The 12,444-nt window shown below is 59.2% G+C and overlaps 1 protein-coding gene across 1 annotated transcript in view; it reads left to right on the plus strand.

Annotated features, from left to right (window-relative positions):
- Positions 1 to 12,444, plus strand: part of FAM83G (family with sequence similarity 83 member G) — a 32,626-nt gene that overhangs the window by 16,452 nt on the left and 3,730 nt on the right. The window contains exons 4-5 of the mRNA XM_064279367.1: positions 6,532 to 6,656; positions 7,354 to 8,599. Coding sequence (XP_064135437.1) covers positions 6,532 to 6,656; positions 7,354 to 8,599 — 1,371 coding nt within the window. The remainder of the gene's footprint in view (positions 1 to 6,531; positions 6,657 to 7,353; positions 8,600 to 12,444) is intronic.

The following is a 12,444-nucleotide window of genomic DNA, read 5'->3' on the forward strand; positions in this document are numbered from 1 at the left end:
TTGGACAGTTGAGGAAATAGAGGCGTCTGCCCAGGGTGTCACCGCTGTATGTTACAGATGAAGGGGTGGGGGTCAGCAGCAGAGCCTCTGGCTCAGCACCAAGGTCTGACTGTCGGAGTTCCTCAGGCTTCAGGCCTAGGATCCAGACAGAGACCCGGGGAGAAGAGCCAACACCAGGCTGGTTAATTAGGGGCCAGGCTCCCATGCTTGTCGTTTGTTGGCATTTGCCAAGTGCACCCCCACCCCCAGGTGAGTCCTTTCAAGTAGGACGTGCACTTCCAGGCAGTTCTGTGCCTGTCAGGGTGTTTCATGTGGTCTCCTGCGTATGCTGACCCCACGCTCTACATGCCACCCTGCCTACCCCCAGTGTAATGAGCACCAAGCTTGATGCTCCCAGGGCTGACAGCTCACAGGGCAACCAGAGCACAGAACGCATGTCCTCAAACATGCCGCCAAGGCCTCACCCTGCAGGAGCTTGCCAGAGACCTGGGGCCACTCCGTCCAGCCTTCCCGGGGCTCTAGCAGAGACCTTGACGCACCCCTCACACCGCGCACAGCCTCTGCCCAGCCAGACACTGTCCATGCGCCCCATCACCTGGGTCCTCATGTTGTCCCCAGTTTATGGAGAGGCTCACTGGTGGGCAGTGGCAGGAAACCGTGGAATCCTTGCCCCATGCACAGGCCCTCAGCAGGGCCATCCCAGCTGCTCCTCTGCTTATAATTATCCAGGCTCCCAGGAAGTGGAGGGTGGGATGGGGCTGAGGTGGGCTAAGTACATGGCCCAGAGCCTGGCAGCCTCTGAGAGGCTGGTCCTGCCCTCCTGCCTGTCCCCATCCCCTGTACCGCATAGAGCCCAAGAGCTCACTGTTGCCCCGAAACTTCAGGGCCTGGAATGCCTGAGCCAGAAGGGATCTTGAGGCTGTCCTGCAGAGGTTCCTGCGGGATAGATGGGGAAACTGAGGTCCGAGGGGGTGTGACTTGCCCCAAGGCACCTCAAACCCAGGGACTTTGCCAGGAGCAAGAACTTGACAGGTACAAGGAGGGCACAGAACCTGGGTGCCCACTGTGTTGCCTGCCTACATGTGCAGCCTGGGCAGCACCACCACATGTCCCAGCCTCCACTGCACATGGCCAGAATGATGCCTCTGAGGGCAGCTTGAGGATGAAATTAAAGGAGAGGACGGCTGTAAAAGGGGAGTTACATAGCTGCTGACAGGAACAAAAACTTTTAAGTCCAAGGCCGTAGGTGGGGTAGGGGAGGGGACTGGGTGCAAGGCCTCCCCACCCTTCCACCCTTCAGCTGGTCCCTGACCAGTCTGGAGTGACTGCTGTCGTCCTGGAGCAGGGGAGGGCAGTGCAGGCTGGGGGTCCTGGGTCCCTCCAGCTCTGGGGACGGTAGCATGGTGGGTGGGAGCTGGTGCAAGGCTGCCGGGGTGTGCTCCCACACCTGTAGTGACATCACCAGGAGCCAGGTGGGAAGGCTGGGCACCTTCATGGGAAAGTGTGATCCTGGCTTCCTCATTCTTGCCTCTGAGCCCTCCCCCCAGAGCCCTGGGCGGTGGCCAGTAGCTCCTGTGGCCCCAGCCCAGCCAGGTGTCGCCTTGTCAAGGGCCTGCCTCCCTGCCCTTGGGCTGGTTGGGCCCAGGCCTGTCTCAGGAGCATTTCCTCATGGTAATCCGTAGGCCTCCGGCACCCCTGCCCAGCTCTGCACCAACCTGCCCTGGCTCCTGCAGGCCCAGGTACACAGATGCATGGGTAGACCTGCTGGGGTCACACTTGTGGCCACAGGGTGCTTCCATGTCTGGGGTCAGGTGCCTGCCCGAGCCCCAGCTCTGCACAGGCACTGGACCCCAGGGCAGCCACAGGACCTTTCTGGGCCCCCACCTTCTAGTCTGTGGAGTGGGAACAGTATCACCTACGTGGCAGGCTGCTGTGGAGAGTAGAGGAAGCTGTGGGTAATGAGAGGAAGCACTTGGGAATGGCCTTCCTGCTGCCTCTCTGGCTAGGGGACATGGCCCATCCCAGGAGACCTTGGCTCTGGTTCGAGCTCCTGAGAGTACACTCCAGTCTAGCTGGGGACCACCCTCACCTCCTGCCTCCAGGCAGCCCCCTAGCCTGCACCCTAGCCTCCTCCCTCCCACCCCAGCATGTTCTGGAAACCACTACCTGTTGCCGGGGCTGCTCTAGCTTCCTGGTGTCCAGGTCAGGAGACCATGCACACTAGCACCCCAGTTGTCCCCAGCACCCCAGCCTGGTGGTGCAGCACACCCCAGCAGTCCTTCAGGTGGGGGACATGGGGGTATCTCCAATTTACAAATGTGGAAACAGGCCTTGAGAGTGCTGTGCCAGCAGAAGGCCAAGGCCTCCCACCCATCCGCTGCTCAGGGCTGCAGGGCCAAACCACACTGGGAGTGTCCCTGGGTGCTGAGGGAGCCAGGTAGGCCTCCAGACTCATAGCTCAAGATGGGCCAGGAGCTGTCAGATATTCGGCTGGCCTGAAAAATGAGCCAACTTAGTACAGCCAAACAGGAAAAACCAGCAGAGGCCACTGGACGCAGCCAGCTTCTGATGAACAGGGCAGCCCCACCGGACAGTGGAGGAGGCCCAGCTCCACTCCACAGGGAGCGGCTGACCAGGACTCCTGCTTTCTCTGGCCCTTGCCCTTGCCCACAGTAAACTCCAGGTGTAGGGCAGTGGTGAACCAGCCAAGGCTGTCTGCCCCCTGGGGACCTGTGGCAGTGTCCAGAAGCAGTTTGGGGTGTCACACTGGGGAGGTGCTGCTGGTGTCTAGTGGGCAGAGATGGGGGTACTGCTCAACACCTGACAGTGCACAAGACAGCCCCACCAGCAGGAGCAGCCCAGCCCAAGTGCCAGCTCTGCTGAGGGTGAGCCACCCTGGTCTAGGGGAGAGCCAGAGCCCTCAGTCAGGGTTCTTCCTGGAGCAGCCACGTGTCCCCACCTGGGGCCACAGGTGGTTAATGAAGCACCTCACAACAGCCCAGGGGTGCTCATTGCCCCCCACCTCCGCTTATCCAAGGAAGCAGAAGCTGGCGGGGCCCAGCATACCAGGGGTCCACTCAGGGGAGGACTCAACTCCACCTCCCGGATCGGGGCTCTATCCCCTGCTTGCCCCTCACCCAGCCTGAGCTTGCCTGGTCACTGGGCATCTTACTCCCCACTCCTCAAGCCAGAAGTGCTTATGGGCTCCATGGAGGGTGTGGAACAAGTAAGAGGCGGCCCTGGGGGACCTAAGACTAGACTTAGGCTCTCTGACCTGACCTCAGCCCCTGCCTAACGCTGAGCCCACCTGACTGTCTATAATATCAGTGGGCCCATGTCATCCTTGGTGTGTCCCCGTCTGCCCTGAGCAGGGTCTGCATGGTCACACCTCACTTTGTCACCTCACAGTTGTGGAGCCTCTGCTGAGCCCAGGCAACTTCCCAGCTCCCCACTCATTACATCCTCCTGTAGTCTTTACAACGACCCTAGGACAGTTAGGCCCCTTTCACAGACAAGAGTGCTGAGTTGTGGAGAGGCCAAGTTGTTGGCTCCATCTGACCCCTGAGCTCGAGAGTGCTCCCCCAGGGCCAGCCTTCCCTGAGGGCCTGGGCTTCAGGCCTGGGTGCTGGTGGGCTTGGCACAAGGTCAAGTCCCCCGTGTGAGCACAGGGACCTGGGGATCTGCTGGGGCCAGGGGAGGCAAAAGGCAGGGGAGTGGGGTCTCTGCCCAGCTCTGGTGCTGAGCCTCCACTTCCTGTGCCTGGCCCTCTCCTCTTCCCCCTCCCAGCTCTCCCCTAAGGTCCTCCCAGGGGCCCTTGCCACCCCATTTTATATATGACGAAACTGAGGTCCTAAGGGTCCAAGGATATACCCTTGACCCCCTACTTGTGCTGATACAGAAGTCTCTGCACCCCGCCAGGGTGTCCTGGGAGCTGCAAGACAATGCAGCTCTGTGGCATCTCCACCTCACTCATGGAGCCCAAACTTCAGAGACGTTACCTCATCTGGGTCAGGCTCCGGGGGTGGCCCCACCCAGGAACAGGCAGGCAGGGAAGCGAGCCATGGGGCCAGTGGGTGTCCCTCCACAGGCCCCTCCCTGCTGCCGGGCCCCAATTGACCTTTGAGTTCAAGGCCAACTGCCTGGTGTGCAGACAGAGAAACCGAGGCCCAGAGAGGGCTGTGCTGACTCACACTGCAGGTTGGGAGCACAGAGGCCCGGGCCCTCAGGGACGCTGTGTCTCTGTGACCTTCAGAGCCCTCCCCTGGGACAAGGTTTAGGGCAGTGGGGCGGGCACAAGTTTTAGGGGAGCTTTATTCCACCCCTCATCCCCGAGTGTGCTCCATGTTGGGTGCAAAGTCATGAGCACTAATTGTCCTGGACCGCGGCCAGCTTCCTGTGGAGCTGGCCCTGTCAGGGGGAGCCGCCCACCTGCCCAGGAGCTGAGCTTATCTCGCCCTGGGCTGGGCCCAATAACAGGCCCACTGTGCCTGCTCCCTCAGTGAGATGCTGACATGACAGTCAGTGGGCATCAAGTGGGGACCTCGGTTACTGTGCTGAGGGGCCTGGGACGCCCTCCCCCAGCAAGGGCATAGAGCAGCCAGGGCACCAGGCTGGAGTTGGGGGTAGGCTGGCTGTCCCAGCCCACACCTTCTTGATGCTCCACCGCGCACAGTGCCCCTGCCCTCGCCCTCCGTGTCCCTACACTGGGGCCCTGGGAGCTGCTCTTGAGATCAGATCCCAGTGGGTACTCCCCACCTCAACTCTGCCTGGGCTCCTGCTGCCCTCAGCGGGCCTCAGGGTTCCCACTAGCCCCCGACAAGCTGCGCCTCAGGCCTTCTCGCCCTCCCCCACAGCCACCGAAGGCACTTGGTTTCTTACCCACTGTGCTGCCCCCTTCCCTGCTGGGCCTGTGTCTGCACGCCCTCCCTGCCCAGGAGCCCCCAGCCCTGCACCTGGGGTTACCCCGCAGGGCCTTAGCCTCCGATTGCTTGTATTGACTTGCCTGCTGGCCCCACCACCTCTACAGGGGCCTGAGCACAGAGATCTCTGCCTGCACAGGCATGGTCAGTGAGCATGTGAGTGAGGGGCAGTTACAGCCCATCTGACAAGGAGCAGCCTGTTGGGATCTGTAGAGGGCATTCTTGCCCTGGACCAGGAGACAAAGTCACTGGGGCTTGTATAAAAAATAGAAATTCCAGGGAATATGGGGAGTCATTGCTGAAGGGGCACTGAGTTTCTCTTGCAAGTGATGAAAAATATTTGGAAACGGTTAGTGGCGATGGTTGCCAAACATAGTGAATGTAACTAATGTCACTGAATTGTATACTTAAAATAGTTAAAGTGGCAAATGTTTTGTTACATGTACTTTGGAACCCCTGGGTGGTGTAAACAGTTAATGCATTCAGCTCTTAACAGAAAGGTTGGAGGTTCAAGTCCACAGAGAGGTGCTTTGGAAGAAAGGCCTGGCAATCTACTTCCAAAAAATCAGCGATTGAAAACCCTATGGAGCACATTTCTACTCCGACAGATATGGAATTGCCATGAGTCAGAATCATTTTTACCACAATAAAAAAAGAAAGGAAATTCCTGGGCCTCACACAGGGTGCCCAGGAACCTGCATTTCTAACCCTGCCCTGGAGATGCTTGGACCAGATGAGCCCCAGGTCTCCTTCCAGCTGAGGTTCCATAATGGGGTGTCCTTTTCTGCTCCCTCAACTCCTGGGTCTCAGACAGGCTCTCTTGGGTCTGGCTTTCACACCTGACCCCACCACCCAGAGCAAACCCCCTTCCACTGAGGGACGAGACATCCTTTAGATGGCCAGGTGCCAGGGAGAGCCATCCATGGCCCAGCCCAGGACCCAAGTTCCTTACAGCCCAGCTCCTGCAGACCCCGCGCTGCTCTCTGGCCCTAGATCCCTGCTGAGGTCATTCAGGGCCAGCCTGACTGAGAAGGTAGTTTTCCTGTTTAGTGACCCCCTCAGTACCAGGCAGTATGTAGGCTGGCTCTGCAGGGAAGTGGGAGTGTGCCAGGGACCCTGCCCTTGGCGAGCAGAGCTCAGCGGAGAGGGGGAGACAGAGATGCTGGGAAGAACGGGGGACACCTAGGCGGCCATGCACAGTACCTTCTATTTTCCCTCCCAGTCCCCACACCTAACTGTCACAGTGAGCTTTCTAGAATGGGCCATATTGCTCTCCTGCTGAAGACCCTATGGCAGCTCCACCCTCCTCCCCTCCCCGCCCCAACCCTGCAGCATTTCTCAAACTGGCCTGACCACAGGACAGGACCCTTGCTTACAAGGCGTGTTGTGGGGCTGAGGTTCTAAGGAACAGGTGTCAGGCCAAACCCTACTCCTGCCCCTGGACACCCCTCCCAGCTGGCCTCCTCTCCAGCCTCGTGTCCCACCCCTTCCCCCTCCCCAGGCCCTCTTCTGGAAGCCCTCCCTGTGCCCTGGGCAGGACTGGCTGCACCCCCGTGTGGCTGAAGCAGTGATGATGTGATTGTCCTTGTGTCTCCTCTTCTCCCTGTTGCAGAACCTCAGAGTGCGGAGCAGTGGGGGAACGGAGTTCTTCACCCGGTCAGCAACCAAGTTCAAGGGAGCTCTGGCCCAGAAGTTTATGTTCGTGGATGGGGACCGTGCAGTATGCGGCTCATACAGGTGACTCCCAGCAAGGCACATCTCCAGCTCCCGCTGGCTTCTGCCCTAATCCTGACTATGACACCTGGTTATTCTGGTTCTTGGGTCCCCAAACTGCTGAGGTGTGAGTGGGACTCTGCCCAGGTGGAGGAGGACTCTGTCCACACCGAGACATCTGCCCCTCTGTCACCCAGCCTGGAGGTGGGGTGGACCAGGGCAGGCAGCCTCCTCCTATCCTTGGGGGGTGGGGCCAGAGCAATGACGGGTGTCACATGCAGCATGAGACTGTCCCTGAGGCTGCCTCTGGGCAGCAGGGTGGGGCCCTTGTGTAGAGAAGGCGCAGGGGGTGGGCAGTAGCAGAGACAGGCGTGCCACCAGGTAGCAAGCGTTGGACCATTTCAGGTGTCAGTGTTGCCAAGGGCATCCACCATATTGCCTTAGTGAGTCAAGACAGCCAGGGACAGTCAGGGACAGCTAGGGAGGAGGGCAGGAATGGTCCTCACAGAAGTGGGAGCTGGGCAGACAAAGTCACTTCCCGGGGTCACAGAGGTGAGAGTAAGTGACAGAGCTGGCCCTTCTGCCCTGGCCCATTTCTCTTACATGACCCCGGTACCTCATGGCCCAGTCTGTGAGACAGCTGTGGGCCCAGCACGGTGGATCCGGGGTTCTGTGAGGAGGCCGGCCTGGCGTGCTAACTTGCACGCCTTCTGTGTTGCAGCTTCACGTGGTCAGCTGCCAGGACGGACCGGAATGTGATCTCAGTGCTGTCCGGCCAGGTGGTAGAGATGTTCGACCGGCAGTTCCAGGAGTTGTACCTCACGTCTCGAAGTGTCAGCCTCAAGGATGTCCCCATGGAAAAGGAGCCTGAGCCTGAGCCAATCATGGTGCCCTCTGTGGTCCCCCTGGTGCCTGCAGGCACCGTGGCCAAGAAACTCGTCAACCCCAAGTACGCACTGGTCAAGGCCAAGAGTGCCGACGAGCTTGCTAAGACCTGCTCTGACAAACCGGAGGCCAAGCCGCCCGTGGGGCTGCAGGGCCCAGCACCGGTGGAGCGGCCTGGTGACCTCCCTGAGCTTCCCCTGCCCGTGCACCCAGGGCTGCTGCACCTGGAGCGTGCCAACATGTTTGACTACCTGCCCACATGGGTGGAGCCAGACCCCGAGCCAGGCAGTGACATCCTGGGCTACATCAACATCATTGACCCCAACATCTGGAACCCCCAGCCCAGCCAGATGAACCGCATCAGGATCCGCGACACATCCCAGGCCAGTGCCCAGCACCAGCTGTGGAGGCAGAGCCAGGGTGGCAGCCCTGCCCTGCCCAGCCAGGACCAGGATGGGGCCCCTGCCACCAATGGCCTCCCCCAGGGGAACTCTGAGCCAAAGCCCCCTGTGCCCAAGCCCCGGACGGTCCCAGTGGCAGACCTACTTGCCCAGGAAGGTGGCAGTATTGGCTGGACCCCAGAGACCCCAGACAAGGAGGCCCCCCTAAACGGGACCAACCACGGGCTGCCCTTGGCAGTGGGCCTGGGCCATACCCCACTGCAGCAGCAGCTGTCAGTGACTCAGGATGATCCTGACAGCCTGAGGGCAGGGGTCCCCAACGGGCTGGACGGGGAGAAAGAGGAAGACGACGACGACTATGTGACCCTCAGTGACCAGGACAGCCTTTCAGGCAGCTCTGGCCATGGCCCTGGTCCTCGGCGGCCCTCAGTTGCCTCTTCCATGTCAGACGAGTATTTTGAGGTGAGGGAGCGCCAAGCCCCTCTCCGGAGGCGCCACTCAGAGCAAGTAGCCAATGGGGCAGCCCCGCCCCCCCGCCGACAGCTGAGTGCCCCCCATGTGAGCCGAGGGGGCTTTGATGGGTCCATGCAGGGCTCCCCGTGGGCCCGGAGTCGGGCGAGAGAAGAGGCGAATGCCTCAAGGAAGATGCAAGCTCAGCCATCCCCAGACAAGGAGACACAGGTAGGCCGGGGTCCCTGCACGCAGGAGGGGTCACAGGTCCCCCAGAACATTGGGGCCCCTGCATACAAGAGGGGTCACAGGCCCCCCCAAGCATCCAGAGCATCGGGGTCCCTGCACTCAGGATTCGTCACAGGCCCCCTTGAGCGGCTGTCTTCTAGGCACAGTGTCACTGGCTCAAACCCCTTTCCTGTGACAAATGGGGAAACTGACGAACAGGGAGGAGTGTCAAAGTACACGGCCACATGCAGGGGACACTTAGCCCCAAATTTCCACAAAAACCACCTGAGCTGGCACCACGAGCCAGGGGGAAATCCACCTCTCCCCCAAGGGCTCAGACACCTGGTGTCTCAGGGTCTTAACATAGCCCTGCAGGCAGGGGTAGGGCCCTGAGTTTGCATACCAGGCAACTCCGGCGGCACAGAGATACTAGCTTATGCCTTTGAGGTCACACAGCAGTAAGTGGTCAAACAGGACCCTGCCCAGACCGGTCTGCATTGTACACCACATCACCTCCTCATCGATCGTGGCCCCGGGGACCACTTCCCTGCTTCCCTAGGCCGGGAAACAGCTGGAATCCCTCCATTACTCCCCCTCCTGCTGACTGCCCGACGAGGGCACAGCCTGCCCAGTGCCCGGGGGCTGTCCTACCTGGGTACAGCGCACGGCTGATCATGCCAGGCATGATGATCAGGCCCATGGGGAGCATCTTGAGGTAGCTTGCGAGGATGGAGCCAGCCTTCGCATGGTTCAGATCCCGGGCAGACAGCGACCGCTGCACAATGACCTGGAGGGACCGACACCAGAAGGGAGGCCTGTGTCTGGACTTCTCCCCAGCAGGCCTTGGGGAGTGGCATTAAACACGACGCGGTCCCATTCTGCATTGGCCCCAGACCTGCCGACACAGCGGATGGAACCCTCCCCTGCCCCCTCAGCTGAGCAGCTTGGGATCCTCAGGGACTTGATCTCCCCACCTGCCAGGGAGAGGTTGGAGACTATGGGCGGGATGGTATCGGGGACGCCAACCCTCAGAATCCCCTGGGCCCTCGTGAGAGTGGCTAGCGCCTCGCACGTGTGTCGGGAGTGGACCTTGGCACCAACTTGTGTCACCAGTGGGGAGTGGGGAGCTGTAAGAGCTGAGGCTGTGGAGAGCTTGCAGGTCCGTCGTGTGGGCATAATCGATGCTGACTGAGGCGACCAGCTCCCCATGGAGCCCTGGGCACCTCTTGGCTGGGCCTCAGTTTCCAGCTCTGCAGAAGGGGAGGTGGGTGGTTTGGACCGATGACATCTGAAATCCTCCCAGCTCTGACATGATTCTCCTTTTAACAGAGGTGTCCCTGGGTGGTGCAAACAGTTAATGCGTTTGGCTGCTAACTGAAAAATTGGACATTCAAGTCCACCCAGAGGCACCTCGGAAGAAAGGCCTGGCAACCTACTTTCGAAAAATCAGCCATTGAAACCCTATGAAGCACAGCTTTACTCTGACACACATGGGGTCACCATGAGTCGGAACTGACTCTACGGCAACTGGTTTTATAACTTTTTTTTAAACAACTTGGAGATATAATTTACATGCTGTACAATTAACCCACTTGAAGCGCACAAGTCAGTGGTTTTGTACAACCTGTAACTTAAATGTAAGCATTTTTCCTTTGCTATTCTACAGTTGCCATCGCAACCTGCAGTTCACAAGTAGGAGTCACCTGTGATTTTCATTTCCAAACATGCTAACTGAACAGCTGACTCCCAGCATTTACCCTGAAGCCCTGCGCTCTAGCGCCCCCGGAGCAGCCTGGCCTTTAGAGCACCAACTCTCAGGTTAGGTGACTCGGCTTGAATCCCGGCCCAGCCTCTTATTGGCTAAGCGATTTGGAGCAATTTGCTTAACCTCTCTGTGTCTCCAAATTCTTTTTTGAAAAATGGGATGGTGATAATCATACTGAGCTCACAGGGTAGTTTTGAGGATTAACCCTAAACCTCAGTCACGGAGGGGAGCATGAAGGCAGCATATGGCACTGCCAGCTCCCTGGGACTTGGGGCAAATCCTTGCCTCTCTCTGGGCCTCAGCTTCCCCATCTGGACAATGTTAGGTATTAGACGAGGCTCTCTCTAGAGACTCTCCCCCACCTGGGATTGCAAACGCCCAGAGTCCTGGGCCTCATGGAGAGAGAAGCCTTCCTCTTAACACTGCATGCTGTATTCTGTAGTGTGCAGGAGACATCTGCCTCCATTCCCTCATCCCACCCGGGGAGGCAGGCAGAACAGGTTGGATGACCCATCCTGAAAGTGGAGAAGCTGAGGCTCAGGGTTTTCTTGAGCTGGGAGGCCCACCAGTGTCCCGAGCACAGCTTCTCCTTGAGCATCCAGTAGGGTGAGACCCCTTCAGTGTCAGCGGGGCCATGCCTCACAGATGTCTCTTGGCTCAGCCCTACCCGCCTTGTGCCGCCTCCCTTCACTCCCCCAACTCAGTCGCTTCAGTCCCTGAGTCCCTGTTTCCTCATCTGTAAGACGGGAGGCCGCCACCACCTCGCAGGGGCACCGTAGGACCCTGCAAAGTCCAGTGTGGGACGCCCAGCCCACGGCCCAATGCTGTGGGCCTCAGTGAGCAGGTGCTCACGAGCTCAGGGGTCTTTGGGCACCCCTCAGGGTGCGGTCCTCAGACGAGCCACAGCACAGAGCCAGCTTAAGAGGACTGGGACCTGGGCTTCCCCTGGTTTGGGAATCAGAGAACCTTTCTTGTGGGCCCAGGGGGATCCTGTGTGCCGTGCAGTCTACACTGTACTTGGCCCGTGGCCGCGTCTGGGATTGAGAGTGCTACAGTTAGAGAGCCGTCTCAAGCTTAAGCATTGCTAGGGGGCAGATCTGTGCATGGCGCCAAAGCTGGAAGTGCCTGAGGGAGCAGTCTGTCCATGAGAAAGAACCAGTTGCTCCTGAGTGAGCCCCAACTCATGGCAACCCCGTGTGTGTCAGAGTAGAACTGTGTTCCATGGAATTTTCAATAGCTGATTTTTCGGAGGTAGATTGCCAGGCCTTTCGTCTGAGGTGCCTCTGTGTGGATTCAAACTTCTGACCTTTCAGTTAGCACATAAGCATTCATCATGTGCACCGCCCAGGAGCTTCTCTGCAGACAGGGAAAGTGAGGCCCAGTGCTCTGCTGCCAGCCCTTCTGCCTCATTTTTTATTTTTATTGGTTTTGTTTGTTTCTGATTACGAAAGCACCACCTACTCCCTGTAGATAAGCTAGATGAAACTGAGAAAACAAAAGCCATCCATCATCCCACCACCTGCGGCCTCATCTTTGACCAGACTATGGACATCTTGGTGGGAGCTGAGAGCAGGCAGATCTCCAAGTGCCTTGAAAACCTCCAGGGGCTACTGGGGGCCAACAGAGATGGGAAATTGGAGCAAGACTGGTGCGAGGCGGCCAGGCCTGGATTACCTGTCCTGCATGGTGTGGTCTTCTGGACCAGGGCCGACTCAGGCTGCATGCAGTGAAGGGCAAGGAGGCCCTGGCCTGAGGTCCCGCTGCCTCTTCCTGGCCGTGTGACCTAAGCAAGTTCTTCCCCCTCCTGGCCTCCACTTCTTCCTCCCTGATGCCAGGAAGCCGGCCCCATTCCCTCAGCAGGGACTGGTGACACCCCCTGGGCCAGACCCCATGCAGGATGGAGGGACTTGGGGAACCTGATGCACTGGGGAGCCAGATGGGTCAACAGACATCCACCTCACTGGACGATATGTGGCAGGGGCAGCCACGGGCAGGTAGCTGGGCCCTGAAGAAGGGAGGTGACTTCAGTAGGCAAAGGCAGTGGAGAGCAGGGAGCAGAAGGCCCTGGGCAGGAGGGTGTCAG

This window comes from Loxodonta africana, chromosome 2, assembly GCF_030014295.1.
Source record: "Loxodonta africana isolate mLoxAfr1 chromosome 2, mLoxAfr1.hap2, whole genome shotgun sequence".
NCBI lineage: Eukaryota > Metazoa > Chordata > Mammalia > Proboscidea > Elephantidae > Loxodonta > Loxodonta africana.